This window comes from Centrocercus urophasianus, unplaced genomic scaffold (genome assembly GCF_019232065.1).
Source record: "Centrocercus urophasianus isolate 14NV4802_14NV808 unplaced genomic scaffold, USGS_Curo_1.0 seq_11, whole genome shotgun sequence".
NCBI classification, from domain to species: domain Eukaryota; kingdom Metazoa; phylum Chordata; class Aves; order Galliformes; family Phasianidae; genus Centrocercus; species Centrocercus urophasianus.
The window spans coordinates 50,802,725-50,826,868 of NW_024884253.1; the positions used below are offsets into that span (position 1 = coordinate 50,802,725).

General features: G+C 41.9%; 1 protein-coding gene and 1 long non-coding RNA gene across 8 annotated transcripts; one reads left to right on the top strand and one right to left on the bottom strand.

Annotated features, from left to right (window-relative positions):
- Positions 1–70: 70 nt before the first annotated feature.
- LOC122155023 lies at positions 71–19,827 on the top strand. 2 transcript variants are annotated; one of them, XR_006167089.1, is made up of 4 exons: positions 71–178; positions 7,955–8,052; positions 12,144–12,343; positions 19,152–19,827. It is a non-coding gene; the product is annotated as an uncharacterized LOC122155023 (long non-coding RNA). The 2 variants fall into 2 exon arrangements; XR_006167088.1 differs by lacking the exon at positions 19,152–19,827 and adding an exon at positions 13,985–17,830 and having other exon boundaries at positions 72–178.
- FAM210A (family with sequence similarity 210 member A) lies at positions 6,482–24,129 on the bottom strand. 6 transcript variants are annotated; one of them, XM_042808701.1, is made up of 4 exons: positions 24,057–24,129; positions 11,918–12,390; positions 9,669–9,780; positions 6,482–8,398 (listed from the first exon to the last, which is right to left on the bottom strand). In XM_042808701.1, exons 2-4 carry the CDS (start codon positions 12,364–12,366, stop codon positions 8,132–8,134), a joined length of 828 nt encoding a protein of 275 aa, XP_042664635.1. In that variant the 5' UTR covers positions 12,367–12,390; positions 24,057–24,129; the 3' UTR covers positions 6,482–8,131. The 6 variants fall into 6 exon arrangements, with proteins under 6 accessions (XP_042664635.1, XP_042664634.1, XP_042664636.1 ...); XM_042808700.1 differs by lacking the exon at positions 24,057–24,129 and adding an exon at positions 23,871–23,947; XM_042808702.1 differs by lacking the exon at positions 24,057–24,129 and adding an exon at positions 23,384–23,640.
- Positions 24,130–24,144: the final 15 nt, after the last annotated feature.

A 24,144-nucleotide genomic window follows, 5' to 3' on the forward strand; every position in this document is an offset into this window, starting at 1 on the left:
GGCGAGCCATGAGTCAGCCAGAGGAGCACAGGTGAAGGCAATTCAGCTGTGCTGCCAGAAGGGGTGGCGCCTGGCTGCACCTCTCCTAGACCTAGTTAAGAGCTGGCTACCAGTGGGGAAGGATCTCGTCTGGAGGTCCCTTCTTCTGGTGCTTTCTGTAGGTGAGCCTAGCATACAGGTAAGCCTTCCGTTTATTCTCCTTATTATCCTAGTCTATTTTGCCTAACTCTCTTATAACATCTTAATATCCATTGATTATACACCAGCTCACTTCTGATGCCCTCCTTCAGGAGCAGCCCTTGGGCTGCCTTTGGGCAGGAGCTTTCTGCTGTTCTCTACAAATGGCTTCCTTATTTAAATGCTGCAGCACTTTCTGCTACCACCATTTAGAAGTGTAACAGTTCTCTTTCCATATAACCACCCAGAGTTGGCATCTCCCCCTCCACAGCATTTTAATTCTTCCTTGGTGCTTAGAAAGTAGCTGGGGCCTCAGCACTTAGAAGTGCTCCAGACCTCTGAGCGTCTGCTCCTCCTCTGCTGTCTGAACCCTGAACTCCCTGGAAACTGCTTTTTTTGAGACTGCTTTGATCTTTTACATAATCAGGTTTTAATTGTATTTATATTTGTTTTATAATATGCCATTCTGTTTGATTGTGTTTTAATATCTTTGCCAATGGTTGCAGCTCAGAACTTGGCTATAAATGGGATGTCTCATCTCAGTAGGGTTACTTTTCCTGTTTAAAGATTAATACAGTGGCTGCTGCAGTCCTGTGAAACCTTTCGGTCTGGCTTCCAGGCTCCCCACAGTATTGCCTCTCATTACAAACACCCTGGTTGTACCACTCCAAACCCTTTTCTTCCCCAAGACCGCTCTATAATGAGGCTCGGTTGCTTAGACAAAAATTAATTAGGCTTCTCTCATTATCACTGTTTTGATCGGTCGTGCTTTAAATGAGTTCTAATTAAAATGCACATTTTAAAAACCTCACTGCTGAATCCAGTTCTCATCACTTGCTTCTGCTGCAGTGATGCCCAGCTTTTGTTCCACGTGCATTGTGCCACTTCCACACAATTCCAGCACTGGGAAAGAATAAAAACTTGGAGGATTTTTTTCTTTTTTGGCTTGTTTTCTACTTTTTTTTTTTTTTCTAGGCCGAGTATGAAATGATTACTCCTGAGAGCAGAGGTTAGAGCTGAGCTAGCCCATTCTTTTCCACGTAGTCAAAGTGACGAGTTACGTTTCTCAGTACCCCATACAGTTCACAACATCAGTTACTCTCAGAACATTCCTTAGCATTTGAGAAATCACCTACCATACTTAGTGCTGGTTAACTGCCTGCTTCTGCTTACCTTGGGTGCTACAAATCACCATTAGATATTAATTAAGTTGGAAGGACTCTGGGATGCACAGCAGTGCTGGACTCACACTGGGATAAAGGCAACATGCTGGATGCCAGAGGATTTACAGACTGCACGTGGAGTGGCAATGCTGAATGCTCACTGTCCTTTGTAACACGTGCAAACCAGCAGATCCTTACTGCAAAATACTCTGTACTCAGTAACAGGCTTCTGCTACAAACAGCTTTGCACAGAGGTGCTAACGCTGCTTTAAAGATGCATGGAGAGGGACAGGGCAGCACACAGTGCAGAGCCTTCTCCCCACCTCCATCGCTTGCGGTCCCTCCTGCAGTCAGGTGCTTTCTCTCCCCGCTCCTTCTGCCATCTGTGTGCTTTTGCCTTGTACACAGCTATCATCTCTCTGGGTTTCGCTGGTAGTTTCAGGGTTTAAAAAAAGCCGTCGGAATGCAGCCACCCTTTGCCTGGAGAGAGAAGGCAGTTTTTCCACGGAGGACAAAACGTCACCCTTGAGCCCAAGAAGCTCCCTTCAATGCCAATGCCAGCTCACTCCAGATTAATTTAACATTTGCAGACATTACAGTGATTGACAGTGGAGTTGAGTGGAAAATTCCGATTTAATCCCACTCTGTGTGCCACAGACATGGCTCAGACAGCTTGACCTACATTTAACCCTAGACAGCAAGAAACTCCCAGAGGAAAAAAAATACAAACTAGTTTTGTCCTCAAAGCTCTCAGAATGTTACAGTTTATCACATGTCCCCCTGCATAGGCATACATGTGCAATTATGTTAGCAGTCTCTGAGTCTTTCATACGCTGAGCCAAGCTTGCACTAGTTGGCTTTACTTAGTGAAGAAGCCATATAAGCCAAATTGAAAGCATTAACACATTTTCATACCCTTTCAGCAGGGTTTATGGCAACAGCTGAATGTATAGGAGCTGTTTATTTTCCTACAATTGGGTTAGGAGTCTAAGTAAGTGCTTTCCGATTTGTTTCCAGCTGCAAACTTGACAGCTGTCTGAAAAAGCCAATGAGCTGGTGTCTTTCCCTCTGGAGAAACCTGACGGGTAGGGCTTAGCAGGCCACTGCAAAACTGCTCTTCTGGCCACTTTGGCCCCCTTTGGCTTTGCAGTCCAGCTGTGTGTGTTTTAGAGGGTCAGTGGTGCAGCATTAGCTGCTGCAGCTTCTCAGTGAGAGGTGCACTGGTGCATGTTGAAAGCTGTATGGCTGAGTGATTGCATCAGCTGCTCTGTGCGAGTCCTCTCACCTTTTTAGATTATGCTTCATGTTCCACCAATACTATGCTTGCAGATAAGAAAACATGCACACTAGCTCAAGCCATATGCCAGGGGAAATGGACGCTTTCATCTCAACTAAAACTATACTCCAACAGGTAAATGATACCAAGCAGACTAAAATCACCATCTGACAATAACACTGAAGAAGTAGAGAGCCGCTCTGGGCTACAACTCTTCTCATAGCAATTGCCACACAGCTTGTCAGTTACTCCTGACTGGGACATGGGAGATTGTGGGAACATCTGTTTTCCCATATGGCTCTGCTCTTTATGGAAATGGAAAAGACTCAGGCCTTCACCTTTAGGGATGGATGCTGGCACAACCACCATTGTCCCCAGTTTCACAAGATAGGCCACTTGGCTAGCCAAAGCAGCAGTTAGAAATATTTCATGTAATTACAGAATCACTGATGTTGGAAAAGACCTCTAATATCATCTAGTCAGCAATCCACTTGCCACCAATATTGTCCACCAATCATGTCCCTCAGTGCCACATCCACCCATTCCTTGAACACCCCTAGGAGTGGTGACTCTACCACCTTCCTGGACAACTTGTGCCTGTGCTTTACCTCTCCTTCTGAGCAGAAAGCCTTCCTAATATCCAACCTGAACATTCTCCTCTTTCGTTTTTTGATGAAACTTTACCCAGTTGTATTTAGTTTGTTTTCATTTTGTTTTTTCCTTTTTTTTTTTTTTTTTTTAACTACCAAACAAGCCTGTGTATCTTTCCCTGGGTTCCCCAGTTGTAGTTGTCCAGTCAATTGCTTAAACTCAAACCCAAACTTAATGCTACATGTTGCCCTGTGGCCTTATGAAATCAAGATGTATTCTTTCTACTTAGAAGATCATCTTCATCAAAATAGCCGGATAACTGCCAGGGGATAATTACAGCTCTCTAATTATTATTGTTGCTGACGGTAAGTGATGAATAAGGACAAATGCAGCTCAGTGCTCCAAGCTGACACCCATGGGGAACACAGAAATGTGTTTTGATGAGGATGGTCACATGGACAGCAGTGACCCAGGAGATGACGTGGCAGGTGCCCTGCTGGATTGCAGCGTGCTGCCAGGGGCCAGGGACTTTCTCTGCCACCATTGAGTGCCCCTCCAGCAGCTCCAACCCTGTTCTCCAAGGCAAGGGAGGGGAAATCTCTCAAATATTTTCTCCAATGGCTACAGTCCCTCTGGGTCCTAGGTGTTGTGGTTGATGGCAAGGTGAACGAGTCCGCAGTGTGCTCTGGCAGCCCCGAGGGCCAGCTGTACCCTCTAACCTTCCAACTCAGGATATCTTACGGTTTTAGGATTCTCAGGCCATTGGAGAGTTTCTCAGTGGCTGTGGCATAGGTGCTTCCCCATCTAGCCCTTATGCTGTGATTGAAGGGTATGGAACCACATATTTATGGCCAGAAAAGCCAGCAGGATCCATGAAGAGCCAGAGGGCACCCAGGAGGACTGTGTGGCGAGTTCTCCTGGGTCTGACTCACAGCTCAGCCCAGGACAGGGATATGGGTGTGCTTGATACCTGCCAGTGGGAAATCCCATCCCAAGTGGTCTGTGGGTGTCAGCTCCTCTTCAAGCTCCAGCCTTTATTTGGGCCGTGACTTTTTCTCTCACCCCATCTGGGGCTGCAAATTTTACTTCAGCCCGATCTTGGACCGCTTCTTCAGCTTAATTCCCTTCTTGGGTCATAACATTGCAGCAAATTCTACTTTCAGCTGCCATGTCAGCTGCAGCCCCATCATGGACTACAGCTGTGACTCTGGTGCAGCTGTGGGCCATGATTTGATTGTCTTTCACTTCAGTGCTGTCTTAGTTTCAGGTTTAGCCCTGTCTTATATTATGATTTTGGCTTCAGCTCCATCTGGGGCTGTAAATTCAACTCTGGTACTATCTTGGGCTGCTACTTCGGCTTCAATCTGGTATCAGGCCATAATGTTTATCCCAGTCCCTGCTCAGAAAGCTAATGCAGCTTTGGCCTCTGTCTTTGCAGTGACTTTGGTTCTTCCTCATCCGAAGCCATGACTTTTGCTCTGGCCCAATACTGGGTTACCACTTAGACTGTGACTTTGGCTCTACCTCTATACTGGATTGTGACTTTGGCTTCACTCTCTGGAGGGACTCATGTCTACTCTGGTCCTTGCTTGGTCTTCCTTGGCTTCTGCCCCAGCCTCATGGACTGTGACTTCAGGACCCACCCCATTCTGGTCTTGTTTGACTATTTTGGCTCCAGTCCTCCCTTCAGCTGAGACTTTGCCTTCGAACATTGCTTGGGGCACAGCTTGAAGTCCTGTCTGGATTGGGTCCTCCTGTCTCTGTCACTGTTTCCTGTCTGGGCTCTTACGGTGCCTCCAGTATCATCTTAGGCAGCTGCTTCACCTCTAGCCTGCTATTGGGCTGCAACTTCTGCCCAGGAGGCTACTGCACATCTGGTCCATGTTTTGGCTGCTTCTTCCGATCCAGCCTGGTCTGATATTGGGCTCTACTTTGTCACTGTGTCACCAGACTGTGACACTCGGTGCAAGACTTCAGGTCTGACTCCACTTCTGCCTGTAACTTCAGCCCCATCCCAGTTGTAGGCCATGATTTAAGCTCCAGCCACCACCTTGGACCTCCGTCTTTCAGGTCTAGCCTGACACTGGGTTGCTACTTTAGCAACAAGCTCACTGTGCAGCTTTGGCTAGGCCTGGTAGCAACTTCGGTTACAAGCTTCGGCCCCATATCTGTGGCTTCATTTCCAGCTTTGACTTTTGCCCTGGCCCAATAGTGGGTGCTGTGGCTCCAGCTGCTATTCCCTCTCGGGCAGTGACTTTGGCTTTGGTCCCATCTTTGGCTCTGGCCTGTGCTTGGCTCACAACTTCTGTTCTGACTCCATCTTGAGCTATGACTTCCCTGAATCTTACACAGGCCTCTGATTCTGCTCAGGTATATTTGGGATATGAGTTCACCCCTAGATCTTGCTCAGGCTGCTATTTCAGTTCTGGAAACTTGTCAGGCTATGATTTTGGCTTGAACTTGCCTCGAGCCTTTATTTGGGCAATGCCTTCAGTCTCACCATGGGCCACTAGAACTCTGGCTGCTTTTTGGGCTGCCACTATGGCTCTGGCACCACTCTGGCTCCTGCCTCATCTCAGGCTTTAACTTCAGATCCAGGTCCTCCTTGTTTGCTGCTGTGGATCCTGCTTGATACAACTTCATTTCCAACTCCTGCTCCAGCAGCCACTCAGAACCCTCACATTCATGCTTATCAGCAGCAAAGTCAGTGTAATGCTCTACAGGATTGCTGTATATGAGGGAGAAAGAAGGCAGAAATTGAGGAAGTCGCTAAAGCAGCAGTTTCTCCACTGCCTGTATGGCAGCAAATTCCTTCACCCTGGTCCCATCAGATCTTTGATGGTTCTGGAAAGAGGCAAGGACAACTCCTCTTCCTTCCAGGGGATGAATCACAAAACCTTTCTCTTTCCCAAGCCACCGCACCTGCATCTCTTCCTTCTGTGCTACCACATGCACCTCCTGAGGCTGCTTCACATTAAGGCACACTGCCATCACATGTGTGCCAACTGTGGGCAGCACAGTGCCCCTGTGCAGCTCCTGCCTGGTGCAGGGAAGAGCTGAAACACAACTGGCACTGAATGTCCCAGCCTCCAGCCCCAGACCATGCCATGCACAGTACAACGCTGCCTTCCCCCCCCCCCCAGTTTTCCATTTTCCCAGTCTAGGTCAGAAAAGCATGTTCAAGGACAGTAAGGAAAAGTACACTAAAAGAGGAGGAGGAAAAGTATCTCAACTCCAATTCTAAAGTAGTACTCACCTCAACACTCTCAAGAGCTTGCAGTTAGAGAGAATTCCTTTTTAATAGTAATTGTCAGAAATGTGGCACTTTACATCTTCAGGACACTGAATATACAATGATTATTCCTCACAACAGCCCTGTGAGGTAAGCATTAGATTGCAGTTACTATTTTGACACATGGACAGAGGCAGAGAAGTATGCAATCAATCCTGCACAATTGAGTTAATGAAGTTCAACGGACTTAAAAATGGACAGGTTCTTGGTGACTTCACTGACAAAGTAAAAGAGTGGGGTAGAAATGATACTTTATCAGTTATTTTCTTTTATCTTAGTTACAATACTTAGGGTCCAACTCTGCTGCTTTACTTATCTATCTCCCTGCAAAAACAAAAACAACAAAAAAACCAACAACCAAACAAAAAAAACCAAGCCCACAAAAAAACCCCAACATCTTTAAGCAAAATGCACATGCAGAGATTTACTAGGAAGTGAGGGCCATTACAGAAACAGGAAAAAAATCCACTCAGTTCAGCCTAAAATTTGAGTAGAACTAAGAGAGAAGCTTGCCAGTTTAGTCAAATAGAGCAGTTTCACCTTTAGTCCTTTCAGCATTTCGGGTACAAACAAGTATTTGCTTGATGTAAGAAAACATAGAGTTTTCTGCTAGACTGCAATCACTGTCTCAGGAAAGCTAAACTGTACTACAGACATCCAAGAGATTCTTGGATAGGAAAAGAAACTTTGGGATTTAACTCTGACTTTGCATGTATTTAAAAAGTTCCATTAGTATACCTATTTTTTGAGTAAACCTCTCTTCTGAATTCTTTTTTTTGTTGCTATAGGACTACCATGAAATAATAGAACAGTTTTGTAAACTTCAACATAATAAAAAAAAAACTAAAAAGTTTTTAATATACAATAATTGATTCATTGTAATAACTTTCTACTGAAAATCAACTTTAGAAAAAGACAGTATAGTTGACAGTATGGCTGTTGTGATTAACTCATCTTCCTATAGTTTGCAGTTGAGATTTCTGAAAAGATGCACTTTCCAAGAAAGGTTTGTAGCCGTCCCAAACTGTGAACTGTCACAGATCAGCTGAAGTCCATGTAGCTGTTATGAATTCATTTACAGTGAGTAACTAATCCGTTCTTTTCTTCATGTGCAGTATCAGTGACAATGGTCTGTCTCCAAGTCGAGAGATGATCACGATTAAGGAGGTCTGAGATTACACTTAGAAATACAAAATAAGTGTTCTTCCCCAGTAGAGACATCTCCATTCTCACTTATCGGAAGGTTCAGTCCGATGGGATAATGGCTGTGCACTAAGATGGAGGAGTAAAGTAGTGGCTTTAATATGAAATCATCTTCATTTTGAAAAAAGAAAAAAAGGGGGGGGAGGGTTGAGATGTAATTGTTGACACTATTACCACTGGATGTGAACTTCTCATGTGAAACTTATTCTTGCTTCTGTTAATTGAAATTTTGTCACAATTTATCTCTCCCAGGAAACTTCAGCCTTCAAGAATATACATAATTCTATATCCACAGTGAAGCTGTAGTCTGCAGACAAAAAAACCAAAACAACAAAAAAAACTCAAGAAAGGTCAGAAGTGCACTTTGTATCTCCTGCCTCAAAAAAGGTTAAAGTGCTAAGTTAGAGATCTCCAAAAATTAAGCATCTCTTAGTCCTTTATTTTTTTAAACGAAACTTTATCTTTGGTTTCTTGAATCTTTTCCGTGATTTTATCCTTTGTTTCCTCCATTTTCCCCGTGATTTTATCCTTTGTTTCCTCCATTTTCTCTGTGATTTTATCCTTTGTTTCCTCCATCCTATCTTGTAAATATTCCTTTACTGGTGGTGGTGTGGACATGTAGCCTTTCTTACGCAGATATTTAACAGTGAAGGATGTTCCTCCCAGAGTCACAGTATATCTGGCAGGAGTTGCAATCTTAAAGAAATAAAACAGGACAGTACTATCAAGCAGAATGCATTTTTAATATTAACAATGTACGTTGACCAGTGTCAGATACTGAAAATATCTTCTGTTTGTTAAGAATTAAAACAATTTACAGTACATGCTGCAGAAACACATACCTCCTACTTAAGTATCCTTTTGACAAACCAGCACAGGCATCAGAGTTGCATTTTAAAAAACCTCCCTAAGCAGTTTGTAGAAAGAGCACTAACTGCCTCAGAATGCAGTACAGAACAGGCAGCACGTGAGCACTGAGCTATATGTAAACAAAGAAGAAATACTAACAGGGTATGCTTTGAATTCTAAAATCCACAAGAGTACAGGTATCTAACTTAAGTCTAAAATTAGGACCCGCTTATGGAAAGCCAAAGCTAAGAGAGACCTTAAGAAGTCAGCTAGCCCAGCATACAATGACCAGGTTTGTTATCCTAGAAAGTTTAAACAAACTTGTTCTTTCAGGACTTCAAAGATCGATGTATCATCTTCTCTTTGCAATTTATTCTAGCGCTTTCACGTCTGCCAAATCTCACATCTACAATAAAACCTTTGTCTTTAACCGCATTTCTTTATTGATCTCTTTCAGGCACAGGAGTAATTGGCAAGAGTAATGCTTTCATATTTAGTTGGGGGTGGGAGGGGCCTTAAAAGAACAGATAAGCAGCATATCACATCTGGAAAGGAAACTGATGAGTGGCATTCAAAGTGAATACGTTACTTTGTTTTTGCATTGTCTGACATATTTCTGGCTCCCTAAAACAGACTTTGCACATACAACAATTAAACGAGAACCAAACCTAAATCTAAGTAATTGATTCGAGTGGACAGTGAAAGTACTTGACAACAATGGAGGAAGACAAATCAATTCACCTCCAGACTATTAAATAAATAAATAAGTAAATAAATCCACCTACGCTTGTCTGGAAATCATAAAGCATTTGAAATTTACTTCTTTATCCCTGTTAATTATTTCAGGGATACAGAGGACTAGCTTAATTGTAATTAGATCTCTGAGAAAAGACAATCATCCTGCAGCAAGAAAGTTATTTTAGAAGTACAGACTCTTTAAAGGAACACAGAGCTCGTACTAACTTGCATGTGACTATTTGTATTACAGAAATGAATGCTGAAATGTGTCTAACTATCAAAGAAACAGCAATATTTTTTTCCTGATTTAAACAAATAAACACTACTTATTTAACTAGGCAAGATATAAAGCTTGTTTGCAAACCATTAAAATACTTACTTTATACAATGCGTATGCAGTTAGTGCATTTCCACTCTGGGAATTTTTCAGGATGTCTACTATCCTGTCTGGTAAGCCAATCAACTCTAGGAATGGAACAACATTCACTCCTCTACCAAAGAGAAAAAATAATTGAAAATGAATAGGATGGCATACGAAACCCGAACAGTGGTCTAGAGCATCATTTCCATTCTTAAACTCAATCATACAAACAGTGCACTTATGTTTTGTATGTGTTGGTAAATTGATGTGTTGCTTCCCCCCCCCCCCAAGCATTCCACCAGGAGGCAGCCCATTTACATTACCCCTGCTGAGCTGAGCAGCTGCAAACCTAACCTGCATTCCAGCTTACTACATTTGGAGGTGCACAGATAGAGTAGGTTCTGAGGCAGCTGCTCAGGTTCCAGTTGTGCAAGTTCTGTTCAGTCCAAAATATTTTTTTTTCCCCTTTTGAAACCTCAGACTAATCTGCTCACAAGTCGAGGGCCCAGATTTCAGTGTCCTCCCTTCACTTTTAAATGAAACAAATGGAACGTGCAAAAGGATGCAAATGTTATATGCACAAGACTGCAGGGCTTTTGTGCTCATCTGTTCTATCTGGTTAATACTGGTTAATACGAGGTGGCGGCATGGGTGGAATGAGCTCTTACTATAATGTCTTTCTATCTGAAAATCAGAGAAATTGTATCAGCACCGGAACGGGGGAAAAAAAAGGCAGTCCTCCTTTACACTGTGAAAGAAAGCTACATGCAGTTATAGATCTGATACCTCACTTCCCCAAATTTAGAAATGTATTATTAGCATCATCATCAATTTCTATCTACTATTTCCAGCATTTTAAGTGTTTCTCTATGCATGTGATCACTTTAGCAGCAGGATCAGGAACAGTATCAGGCAGGAATTTTCTAACAGTTACCAGAATCGACAAAGGCTTAATTCCAGAGAAGAAAACTGAGATCTACTAAGACCTAAAAGACAGTGTTAATCAATGCTGTTAAATAAACCACGGCCATTTAGTCATGCACCATGAGCAGTCATTCTGAAAGTTATTCTACTTCAAGAGAGTGCTACTCCTGTAGCACAACAAATCAGTTTTGTTATGATTAGTTCCTACTTAAATATTTCAACTGCTTTCATCTGTTAAATATGTATTTTAGCAGCTAACCTAAGCACTTCAAGAAAACAAACTTGAAAAGCCTGGATGTGAGTATCAACTTGGATTCATCCAAAGCAAAATATTTTTAATAGCTCCAGACCTTTATTCTTCCAACGTGAGCTAAACTTAGAATGACATTTGGATCTATAGCTCCTAGAAAGGGCAATGATGCCAGCTGGTTAGAGTCACTAAAACAAACACTTGTGTGGTAGGGCATTCTGTTGTCAAAGCCCCATCCTTGCCACCAGAAAATGTCATTGTTTCATATGTTCTATTATTAAATATGCAACACTAGCAATCCAGAGATAAACATTTACTTATATTTAGCAAACCATTTCCACACAGACAGTGCTCTTTCATCTGAACTAATAGTTCCTAGCTGATGTAGTTCTTTGTAATAAATGCCATTTTCCAAAACATCACCTGTCCCACACTAAAGAAGTTTAAATTAGAAATATGTAAGGACTTTTTTTTTGGCCACACAACTTAATTTTCTAATTAAAAGTCTGTGCTACAGACTTAGAGTAACTTTTTTCAGTAGGGGAAGGGAAAGACAGGAAGCAGAAATAAAAAAGGAAAGATGTATATTTTGTGAGGAGCTCAGAGTGAGGTAAAAGATTTAAAAATCCAGTCATAGGAGAAGACTGGGGATGAAGGGAGATGGAAGGGGTGAAATATCCTTCAAATCCAAAGGCAAAGAACAGGTCTATAAAGATTTTATCTAACAACTCAATCGGGATTCCAAATCTCCAAATTTATATCTGGTGGAAGTTTACTAATCATTTCAATGCTGTTTATATCCATGCATATTTCGGGGAGAGCTACATTCTTGCAAATACTACATTTCCTAATGCAACAAATGCACACCCAGTATACAGCAGTCACTGCATGAAAACATTAAGTAAACAACAAGCTCATGAGCCCTACATACTTTCAGTATTAATCTTATGCTTCAGGTAAAAATGTGGCCTCATTTCTCTATCATGTACAGAGGCATTTTTTAGCACAGACTAATAACTTACATCCTTTCACCTGTGAAAGTCCAGGTCAATTAAATAGCAGCACAGCACACTGCAACATAATATCAACTTACTTCATGGCTGCATAGTAAAAGGTTCCAAACCACACAGTGGAAGTCACAAGATGAACGGGAATCATGACTTTTCCATACTGTTTAAAAGTTTTCTTGAATCTTTGAACAAGGCTAATTGATTTGTCTTGTAACGGATCAGGATCTGAAGCATCTGACTCTACAGGGCTCTGCTTGGGTACTTCAGTGGCTGAAGTCAAAGCTTCTCTCTCTTCTGGTGCTTTCCTAGGAGTGTCTGCTGGCTGTGATGAAACAGCGCTGCTCTTTGAGGCAAAGAGTGCTGCACCTGCATGAAGACATCGTTTAGGAGGGTCCAGTGCCAAATTCACTTTGCATCCAACATGAGATGCCACCGATGGTCCTTTTAAGCCATGAAAGGCACCAGTGCGAGGAAACAACAAACATATCCCATGGGCCAGCTGAGAAGCAGTATGTAATACACTCCTTTGCATCTTGATGAAGTGGGGCTGAGGTTTCTGCAGAGAAGAAACAATAGGGAAATTGTAAACAAATTCCATTCCAATTAACTGATTTGCAATTGCTCAGTGTTACTTAATTCTGAAGTTTTCTCTTTTCCTATTCCTCTGCTTCAGAAGGTTTTCCCATCTTCTTTCACAGAAACGGTTATTTTCTAGAATTAAGCAAATCCTGTTAGATTTCACCTCTTCACTTCTGAAATAAAATATCCCCTTTGAGCCCCTCAATGCTCATTCTGCTGCCTGAAACCATTTTTAAGATGTTTAGTGACACCTACTGCTTCATCTGCACAATATGGTACAGGTGCTGAAAAGTTACTTCATTTTTAGGAGTAACTGGTATCTCAGGTGATACTTCCAACCTGCACAGATGTAGTAAGACCTGACCGGAGTGCTTTAGTGATAATGGGATGTTCTTAAAGAGATACCACACACAACATAATTAAAATTAATTATGGTATTGAACTAAGAGAAAAAAATCATAGTTAGGAACAAAATAATCCCTGTAATCTCAAATGTTACGACACAAAGAACATTTTAAAACTGCAGATCATCCTCTTCTAGCCTTATGATTTATTAGTTACTCTTGAAAGTTTATAAGAACCAGTGTGAGGGTCTGCATAAAACAAAACAGGAATTTTGTTTGGTATGCATAATAACTTGTAACAGCAAACTACTGAATAACCAACTTTCCTTCCCACAAAAGAAAAATGGCTCCAATTGATTTTATATAACTAATGCCAGCTAAGTCAGTTATGTTACAACATGCAAATCTTCCTGATGTTTTTAGGTGCGTAACTACCTTAGTAAATCTTGATGCAAACTAGAAATCGTTCAAGTTTATTTAAGCTCCACAGTCATCTTTGCATCTCCTTCACCTACTACAGCCTTTATATACATTTTAATCAGGTTTTTTCATAGTTAAATCATCTAGGTTATTGAAAATGGTAAATAATTCATAATATAAACCGTGGTTTAAAATAAATGAACTCATACATAGCCTTTATTGCTTTTCAAATATGCAACAAAAAGGAAAACATTTTATCTTCAAAAATTGCTGCTCTTCCAATAGTTCCCTCCTTTCAAATACGTGTCTTGAACATATTGACAACTCTGCCAAAGTAGAAAAAAAGACACATTTAGAGAAGATACAAAGAACAGCCAACAGATGCTATTAACATCTCTGGTCAGTCTGAAACCTTGCTTACTGAAGATGCACCAGTGTGGATTCCATTTTGGACACTGACAAAACAATGGTAGGGCTTTTTTTTTTCCTGCATAAGTTCCTGGGCTCTGAATTAGTGTTTCATTCCAAGTTCAAGGACTTAAAAAAAAAAAAAAACAAAAAACAAACTTAAAATTCTTAAAATTCCCCTCAACAGGAGGAAGCAGTGGGGTCACCTCAGTGTGTTCAACACTCGTCAGTCAGTGGCTCACTGTGATGGGTAAATAAGTTGCAGGAACTTTGCTGAGGGAATTAAGCGTGCTTAAAACTCAACAACAGCCATAACTTCACTACTGGCTGAAAGCAGGGGAAGAAAAAGGATCGCTGCCAAGACTTGTTGTGCCATTTTTGTTCTTTCTTTATCCTCAGATGGACCTGGAGCTCACCAACTACAGGGTTGTTCTCGAGGATGTAAGACTTGCCTGACCAAAGGGAAGTTCTCTGGAGTAGATCCTAAAGAGGTCCTGAACCTTGTAGGCACGTATGACAGTATACTCCAGCTACAATTCTGAGAACCATCTTACTTTCTTTTTGTCTGCTTTAAAAAGCTTTTTGTTAGATACTTCATGTCTAAATAAAGGTTTTGATGCAATAGGGTTTACATTTGAGAGAATAGAACAGTTGGAAATTTCCAAGAGATGCTACTGTCTTACAGGGACTTGTTTTATTTTACATATCTGAACACAGAAGAGACCTTTGAAGTGTAAGTTGAGGATGACACTAATGTCGAGTAGGACTATGAGCCTAGAAGAGGAAAAGTGCTATATCTGCAATGGATAGAGCAGCATGTAGGAGAGGCAAATTAATAAAATGATATAGCATACACCTTATAAATTGACTTTAATTAACAAGTACTGTTAAAAGGGTGGTGGATACAGCTGCTCAACTGCAGTATTTTAATTACTTTGTTCAGCACCACAAACAACTCTTAAACGAGACAGACAACCCAAAGCATACAATACAGGTGTCTGGATATGGAACTGTAGTTGTTTCATCCTTCCAAAACACAATAGGCATCCAGGGCAATCTATCCTTTAAGACGTGATTAGTGCGAGGAAGTTTCCAGGCTCCTGGACACTCAACATGCAGCAGGAAAAGAAAAAAAGTGTCAGCCTATGGATTTGAGGCATTATTTTATTCTCTAAGTACAATACTTTCCTCAAGAAAATAATTAGTTACATGAGTTGTACAACTGCCCCTGTAACTTACGGTTTTCAAAACCCCTTAGATTTTAAGAAAGGACAGTAACACAGATGTTATCTACAATGGCACTGGATGACTTCTGAAAAGTTCTTTCTTAATTGCATTTAATTCCATTATTTGTTTTCCATGCTATTGCATGATGCTGCAAGAGCACAGAAAAAGAAAGAAGCTAAAATCTTCAAACACCGAGGTGGAAAAGCTGGTGGAACATTGTATAAAAACTGGGCAAAGGGAAGAAATTTTGAAGCATCTTAGCTTTTCCATTAGCTTTATCATAAATATGAAACAAGAAAAAAGAGTAAGAAGAACAAACTAACATGGTGACATCTAATGACAAATGCAGCTGTTCTCTGCTGTAAGAATCTCTGGTGGAGAGTAACTGAATTGATGCTAGTATGACAAACTATGAAATTAACACTTCTGAGATAAGGTCTCTTCTGTGTGGTTGTGTTCTGCTGGTTATTTAGTGGTATCTCCAGCTGGCAGTAAATGGAGCTGAAGAGATCTTGGCTGTTCAGGACACACTCCTGCTTGAGATTTTTGGACATCCATTTTATTTCTGAAGTCTGCCTCATGACAAGTGATCAACAAGCCCTCTGACATAAAGGGAGTGGCTCCCATGGCCTCTTGAGCATAGCTCAGCTCCTCATTACAGTGCCAGAGGTTTTGCTTAGGCAATTTTTTTACTTTTGTAATTTAGATCAGCTTCAGCACAAAACTGATGTACTTCAGGAGAAACCAATCTCTACTTGCACAGCAAAATCTTTGCCTTCCAGTGATTGTTAGGATGTAAAGATTAGACTTGCTTTTGTTTCTGAGAACAGCAGAAATTCAAGATGTCGCAGAGATGGCTTTGGATACTTACTAACATGTTAAGCAAACCAAACAAAACCCCAACAAACAGGGATGTCAGGAGAACAGTTAAGCAACAAGCCAGACAGATACAGATACAGCAAGAGCACTGCAGATATCTGCTTCTGGGAAGAGAAATGATGCCAGAGATGATGTCAGATGAAGCTTCCAAATAGGATCATTTCACTAAGAACAGTTATCCTTTCATAATGAGCAAGTTTTGAGCTGCCAGCAAAAATGTGAGAATGGCAGTAGCATAAAGACAGCAAAACCTCCAGTCTAAGATCTTTTCTAAGGAGGTCAGAGAAATCCAAGGGAATTGATGGTACAGTACACACAGACTGCACTGGTTTATTTTCTCATTCTACAAGAAACACTCTGGACACAATATGTAAATACGGATGGATTTAAAGCACTTGTTCTGACAGTGGTTAAAAACAGAACATTAATTATACCACAGGAGAGTTCCCAATGAAAATCTATGAGCTTTTTCCATTCCCAAGATACTGTTCTACAAAATCAATTTATACTCCTATCAATTTTAGAGCAAAAAAAAGAAAAAAAAAAAAAAAAAAAGAAAGATCAAGCAAACTCGGAGGACTGTGTTTTGTGTACACAGAAGAATTTGCAAAGGACACAAACAGAGTTTTCAGAAATCCTTTCCAGTTCACATTTCCATCTCCATCACGCCTAACCTCCCTATTTTCCCTTAGCAAATGCTGTGCTCTAATTTTTAAATGTATTGCATTCCTACAGGTCAACACTAATGTGAGTGCAAACTTTTAAACTCTTACTTCATCAAACTACTATAGCTCATGCTCAGACTTAGTACTGTTTTTGGTAACCTAGTGAGGTCAAGAAAGTAGAATAAACAGACAGAGTGTCCCTATAAACATGGCAGTCTCTGCTACTACAGTCTTCTGAGAACTGGCAAGCACAAGCAAAAGTTGCTTTGGGTAGCACAGAAGCTCTTGCAGAGCTTTATGAACTCTGAACATTGGGTTCAGTCATTAAGTAAAGCAGGAGAACACAATGCAGTGAGCATGATGAATTGTAGATCTGGAATGCCAAACAGAAGTCTTAACAGCTGGTCTGCATCCAGTCAATGTGACAGCAGTATCCCCATTCTCCTGTATATGGAGAAGCATTAGACCTCAAATTTGCACACAATTGAGCATATCCAAAGTGTGAATGTTTTATCTATTTTCTAAAAGACTATTCAGCTGTCTGTAGTGCTTTCTGCTCCAGCCTGTTTAATATCTAGCATTATTCTACGTTTTAACCATGAACTCCATCCAGCTTTGCAGTGCTGAACATCTACGCGGGGCTCCTTCATACTAAAGTTTCACTCTGCCCTCTACTGATTTTTTACAGAAGTACAGAAGTTTGCACCAATACAAAAGGTTTCTACCGTCCTTTTTATTTCAGGATAACACAGAAACTTTCCCAAGCAACCCCAAACAGCCTCTTTCATCCTTGAATCTTTCGATGTTTCATTAGTTCATCTCTCTCAAAACACTGGTATTTTTCTTTCAGGAGAGTTGAACCAACATGAGAGCACGTGGGGTGGGTGTGGGTAGGTCTGCCCAGCAAGAGAAAGTCTTCAAGTCAAGCAAAAGCTTTGTAAAAGACAGTGCATATGAGTAAACTTCATCTAGAACAGTTTCTTGCATGTCTTTGAAATCTCTAAGAAAAAAAGACAAAACTGAATGGCAGCTTGTTCAAGACCTCCTGCTATTTCTAATTTGGATTCCAGTAGTCAAGCTCATTTTCACATTCATAATCTTCCCAATTACTCAAGACTTGATTGACATAAAATTTAGATAATTTTTAAATTAAACAGCTCTTGGAGATGGAAACACATATTTGGTCTTATTTTGAAAGGTGTAATAAAGCAACTGGAAACACACTGCAGATACTGTCACCTCCACTAGAACAACTACTTCTAAATCAAATCAAGCTTAGCCTTTTTGAAGAGGCAATATCAAAAACGTGTAGGTACTCACACTTTCCTTTAACTAACTGTAAAAGGCATTTATTAAGAATATGCTTAAACTTAGATCTTAGCATCAACTCTGTACAACCTTTTCCCTCATCTTGCACTGAGACTACCAAAACGGCTTCCTTTCTGGCTGCAATAAATGCCATTTTACCACCTCAGGTCCTTGCAGGTCTCATCTCATCATCCCTCATCCCATCTCTCCCTATCCCAACAGCAGCCAACAGTACCAGCCATAATGAAATTGTTACCTAATGAAATCTGCATTAAACCAAACCCAATCCTCTGTCTCCCATCCAAACAACTTCAACAGGAACAGAATCTACAGTGGAAGCATCAAGCTCAAGACTCTCATACTTTCAAACTGCACTTTTTCACATTTTTAAACACTGAAGTGCTGTCATTTTCTCCCAGCAAAAAAAACCAAAAAACCAAAAAAACACAAAACAACACAGAGAATGATCATCTCTCAGCAGAATTACTGTTGGCAGACATTCACTTCCACTGCAAATCTTTTCTAAATATTCAGAGTTAAGCTTTGAATTCTCTGTTGTGAATTCAAAGTTGCCCATATGGAGAACTATGCGTAGTATCAATCAGAAAATCTTGAAGAATTATGTGTGAAGAGGCTGATCATAACATTTACAGAACACACACATGCTCAAAACCACATTCATCATCATAATTTTTAGTAAATGCTGTTCCCCATGTCTCCACATACAAATGCAACCTGTTAGTATGACAGAAAGTATTACTTTTGTTAAGGTTTGGGTAGCTGAATTGATAAACTTTCTTTGGCCACTACTCAATCCAGGCAGCATGTTTTTTTTAGAGGACATGACTGATAACGTTGCCAACCGTGCAACCGACAGTGACAATATCTGCAAGTATCTGAAAGAGCATCACTCACAGAGCAGAGACTTCATTCCAGAAGGAACTGTGATGAGACTTCAGTTATAGGAGCATAATGACAATCTTGAGTGCAGCCTGAAGCAGCAAATTGGGCATATTCAGAAGATAACCTCCAGAACGGGGTTCCATCCAATTTACATGAGGGCACCACAACAGGATTCAGATGGTCCCCTGGGTACCAGGAGGAGTCTTTCAGTCAGCCATACTCTTTGCAGCATTCCAACTTCTCCCTCACCCTTCTCAATGCCACCTACCCAAACCATCTCATTACCACAATCAAGAGCTGCTTAAGACATCTCAAAGTCATGGCAGGATTCTGACAGTGTACAGAGCCTACCAGTAGAACATGACCCATCAGACACCTCCCTAAGTGCTGAGCAGTTATTAGAAAAACAGTGTGGAGCTCAGTGGATTCACAAATTCTTTTTGATGCAATATACAGCCTACTGTTGCTTAGCAAAGAAAACACAGTTGAAAGATCTTCCACCAGTCAGAAATTGCCGTACCTAAGCCACATATTTTTAATCACTCCTCATAGCTATAGAACATAACTTGTTCTTGTCCTTCTAGGGGATGCTGCAACATTTGGAGACAACAAACAAGGATACGCAGTCTTATTTCTTTCCCTCTTATTGAGAGCAAGAATTTGCGAGCCACAGATCAGAGAAAAACTGACTTCCTATGGAGTGGTGTCATAAGGCTGCGTTTGCTGGCATCCAAACAACAATGAAATTCAACTGAGGATCCTTGCACAGTTAGGGCATTCAATACAACTCCCTTACGCATATTCTTTTGTTTCCTAAGATTGAGTTTAAGTTGCAGCTATTTTTCAAAAGCATCAAGTATGACCTTCCTTCCACTTTCAACAAACATCTAAAAGACTACTATTTCTCTGATTGCAACCACTCTGTCAAAGATAGCTAGTATTACTGGTCTGTTCTTTCTTACCTAATTCCAGCGCATACACTTCACTTTCTTAGGAAATCATGCTAAAAACTGAAGTTACTACCCAACTTAATGCCTTCCTCTGTTGACCAGTACTTTTCATGTCTTTTTCGTTAGAAACCTGGAGCACCACAAAGCAGGCTGACTGGTACATGCTGGGGCTAAGCACTGTCACCACAGTTAAAGATAAGCACCTTCACATGCTACTCAGTTCCACCAACCAGTTTTGGAAGAAACAGAACTGCTATAAAGCCACTCATGCATCTATATTTAGAATCAATAAAATCAATGTATCTGAAAATTTGCTGTTTTATAATTTAGAATCACAGAATCCTTAGAGTTCAAAGGACGTCTGAAGGCCATCTAGTCCAACTGCCCTGCAATGAACAGGGACAGCACGGCTACATCAGGATGTCCAGGGCCTGATCCAGCCTCATCTTGAAAGTCTCCAGGGACGGGGTATCAACTACATCTGTGGGCAACCTGTTCCAGTGCCTCACTACACTCACTGTAAAAAGCTTTTTCGTTATATCCAACCTAAATCTGCTCTCTTTGAGCTTGAAACCATTTCCCCTTGTTCTATCACCACAGACCCTGCTAAAGATTCTGTCCCCTTCTATCCTGTAGCTCCCTTTATACACTGAAAGGCAGCTATCAGGTCACCTCACAGCCTTCTCTTCTCCACGCTGAACAGCCCCAGCTCACTCAGCCATCCTCATAGGAGAGGTGCTCCATCCTGTGGAATGTACTCATTAGTATTTCACGGTATAACCCTCAATCTCTTCCCTCATTCCGTTTTTTGCAAGGAAACGCTGCTCAATATCTGGAGAACTGCAGAGGATCTCCTGCTACAACACCATACACAGCCACAAACAGCCAACTTTGTGTTTTGTTTATATAATGACTGTTGCACACGGCCAAGGTCAGTTTTTGGACACGACCAAATAACAGATCCCTACAACTACAGTTTACAGCCCAGCTAACTCATACTTTCTTTTTCTGATGGGTACAAATGGAACGAACCCTAGTTTTACTATTCAGATATCTATGTTGTATGGGAACTGCTGAGTAACGGCCTGAACCTCTGATTGATCACCTGAGATGAGCAGTGAGTCAGCCAGAGGAGCACAGGTGAAGGCAATTCAGCTGTGCTGCCTGGCTCCACCTCTCCTAGATCTATTTAAGAGCTGGCTACCAGTGGGGAAGGATCTCTTCAGGAGATTGCCTTTGCTGGTGTTTTCTGAGCGAGCCCAGGATAGGGGTAAGCTTTCCATTTATTCTCTTTTGTTATCATAATCTGCTCTGCCTAACTCTCTTGTTTATTTTATGATTATAACATCCTAATATTTTTTGATTATACATATGTTTAGAAAGAGCAATGTTACGTCTGGAAATCTAACAAAAATAAAGCCTTTTTTGTTGTTCAATCATCATATAGTCAGTTTGATGACAATACGATGTTAAGAAGAACTAAAGGCCACTAGCATAGAAAGGATTTAAGTGGCTCAAAGGAAATGCAGGTCCTTGAGAACTGAGATCACTGCTATGTGTGCTTCAGAAAAGTCTAGACATCAAGCAAGGTTGTTGTCCTACCACATAAACACAATGCCTCAATGGGGAAATTAATTCTGCCCTGCACAGAACAACAGAGGGGAAAAAAAAGGCTGGAGGACTGACATAATAAGACACACCAAGCTGGTATACTGAGATGCAGTTAAACTCCAATTTTCCTGACAATTTGAAGCCATATATTCTTGACTTAGTAAGAACAAAGTATGTTGGACTCAACACACCTGTGCTGGTACCTTCAAGATCAACAGAATCTCAGAAGGTATCATCTCAGCAGATCATAAGGATTTTACCTTGATACTCTGGTAGACAACTGTGTAGTTCACGCACTTCAGATCAACAATCATAGTCCAAGATTCAGAAATTCTGAAAAGACTCCCAATTACTTCTAGTAGATACTTTGACTTGAGTGAAAGTGAAGGTTATGGCAAGAAGAAAGAGAATACTGCTTAGGTTACAGCAGCTTTTTTTCTTTATTTTTAAGTCTTGGATCATGAGAAAACAAAAGACTATTTTCCCTGTCCTTATGGTAATGGAATAGCAGCAGGAGTAGAAAGTTATTTTTCAATTTAAAAAAAAAAAAAAAGCTTTGCAACTTAATTTGTTATTGTGCTCATAACATTCTATGATTCTTGAAGCTTTTAAGTGGTCAGATCATTTTCACACTACATTCACATTTGCATTTATCTTTCCTAAGGAAACAGAGTGGTTCAGTGGAGACTGGTTTCTGACTTTCTTCTTGCTGTGCTGGAAAACACTGAATATACGCATTCTCTTCTGAAATTTCACCAACGCAAACTGCCACATGCTACCAAGTTCTTAAGCATTCATACTGCCTGGGAAGATTTCAGGCATATCTGACAGACCTCAGCTATTTGTGATTTTTATTCAATTCGTACTCTGGAAACATTGCTGATGTTGGATCTACTTCTCAAAAAACATTCATCTTCAACAGTCTGGGCTTATAGCATATCAACATCAACAGTTATAACTGGATCTTGCTTGCAATCTGCAAAACTAACTGAATTCAAGGAATGCCATAGATTCAACTACCAGCTTTAGAGATTTTTCTGTTGCCATCGCACCACCTGTCTGCTTATCTCCAAGATCAGCATGGAAATCAAAGTGCCATCCAGATTCAGAAACATGCTGAGATGCAAACTGAGGCCTGTTATCTGAAATAATGGGACATCAAGAACTCCGTTTTCCAAAAGCAGACATCATTGTCTCAATGATGTCTATAGGCATACACAAAGAATTAAGTCAGTTTGCATGGAGAAGAGATCATCTGCAACAGCAGAATTACATGGAGCCTTTTAAACTAGATCAGATCATTTGTTATCAGGCTCTACAGCCTATGAAGCAGATGCATGGAAAGTCACGCTAGACAAACTTTTTTTCATCTTACATTTGTTACATACTCTTAACAGAGTCTGCATCTGCCTACTCAGTTTTTGCCATGTGCAAGCCATCTGATATCCACCCACCCAAAGCATCCAATGATTTCTTTTTCTCCCAATGGGAGCAGTGATTGCAATTCCACAATGTTGCCACAGAGGTCAGTCATATCGCTTTCAACTCAAGCGGATCTTGCACTGTGAAAGGAGATAAACACCTGTCAAGCCCCATAGAAGGAGAGAGACTGGGGATACATTACCCTCTGCACAAACATTTCCCATACAGAAGCAGCTGCGAATCAAATTAACAAGGAGCACACGCATCAAGGTATGCTCCAGAGTAAGAGCTTGCTCCCTGTCACTCCCTAAGTATCATAACTTCAAGGAATCTTTTTAAGGCTTATGCTTGCAACAGTAAAACTCTTCGGGTTTAGCTAAGTTGAGGAATGCTGTCAGCTGAAATTTGCTTAACATACGTTTTGGTGTGGACTTTGGGGCATTTGATGTGCTGCTGTCCAAATTCATGCTTCCTCCTCTGGGCCGGCTTTAGAAAGCACTTCAGAAACAGACACAAATGAGGTCAGACATGCAGTCTGTAATACCAGACAGAGAGGCACATTTGATTTAAAAATAAGAAATGACTCCTCTGATCTAACAGTCTTAGCAAAAAGCCTTCTGACTTCTAATACTCTGAGTGTCTGGAAAACACTCATTGTTAAGAAGCAGACTACCAGTGAGAACCATAAATGCGTACAAGTTTGCCAATAGGGTTCTGTTTTGTTCTGATAGCCATTGTCTCCTGAGGGTTCTGAGACTTTTACAGCTATCCCAGACAGGAAGCATGAGAAGAAAGGCTGACGGCCCAAGAGGAGCACAGAAGCATCATTTTACCTCACACAGCTCAGAGGAGCACAATCAGATTTCTCAACTTTGAGACTCCCCGGTGGGGGAAAGCAGTCTTTTGCATTTATCTGCCACACGCTGCCAGCGAGTCACCGAGAAGCACCCAGCACGCTGAGCACAACCTCTGTACTGCCACCTGCGGTATCCTGTTAGGACTCTCAGCCGAGGCCCCTCAGCAGCTCACTCCGTAATGCCGTCCCACAGCGGCGGCCGACACGTTCCAAACGAGGCAGGACGACTGCAGGACGTGCGGGACAGCGGGCGGCCCGGAGCCCCGGCGTTCTGCCCCTCCCCGCCCGCAGCCATTCCCCAGCTCCCCCGCGACTACAGCAGCGGGACCGGGGGCACGGCGCGCACCTGCCCGACGGCCGCGGGGCTGAGAGCTTCCAGCCGCCGCCCCGCCCCTCAGCGCCGACAGCCATCCGGGAGCCCCGCGCCCTCCCGCTCCCAGGCCGGTCCCCCCGCCCCAAGGTACCTCGCGGCCGAGCCACCGCTCCTCCTGCGGGCCGGGGACCCTGGGCACGCGCCAGGCGGCGGTTGACCAACGGCCACTGCCGGGAGCGCGCGCACGCGCCGCTCCCTCCGCCTGCTCCACCACCCCCCTCCCTCACTCCCGCGCGCGTCAGGACAACGTGCAGCGCCGCCCGTCCCCAACCATCACCTTGGGACACGGAGGAGCTCAACTGCGCACGCGCGGCTCTTCCGCCTCCGCGCGCGGCCTTCTGGGACTCGTAGTCCTCCCGCAGAAC

Coding starts and splice junctions, on each gene's coding strand:
- FAM210A (XM_042808697.1), bottom strand. CDS start 12,432: ATGGAATTTGTTTACAATTTCCCTATTGTTTCTTCTCTGCAGAAACCT. Junction 9,781..11,917: donor TTTTACTATGCAGCCATGAA/GTAAGTTGATAT, acceptor TCTCTTTGGTAG/AGGAGTGAATGTTGTTCCAT. Junction 8,399..9,668: donor CTGCATACGCATTGTATAAA/GTAAGTATTTTA, acceptor TATTTCTTTAAG/ATTGCAACTCCTGCCAGATA.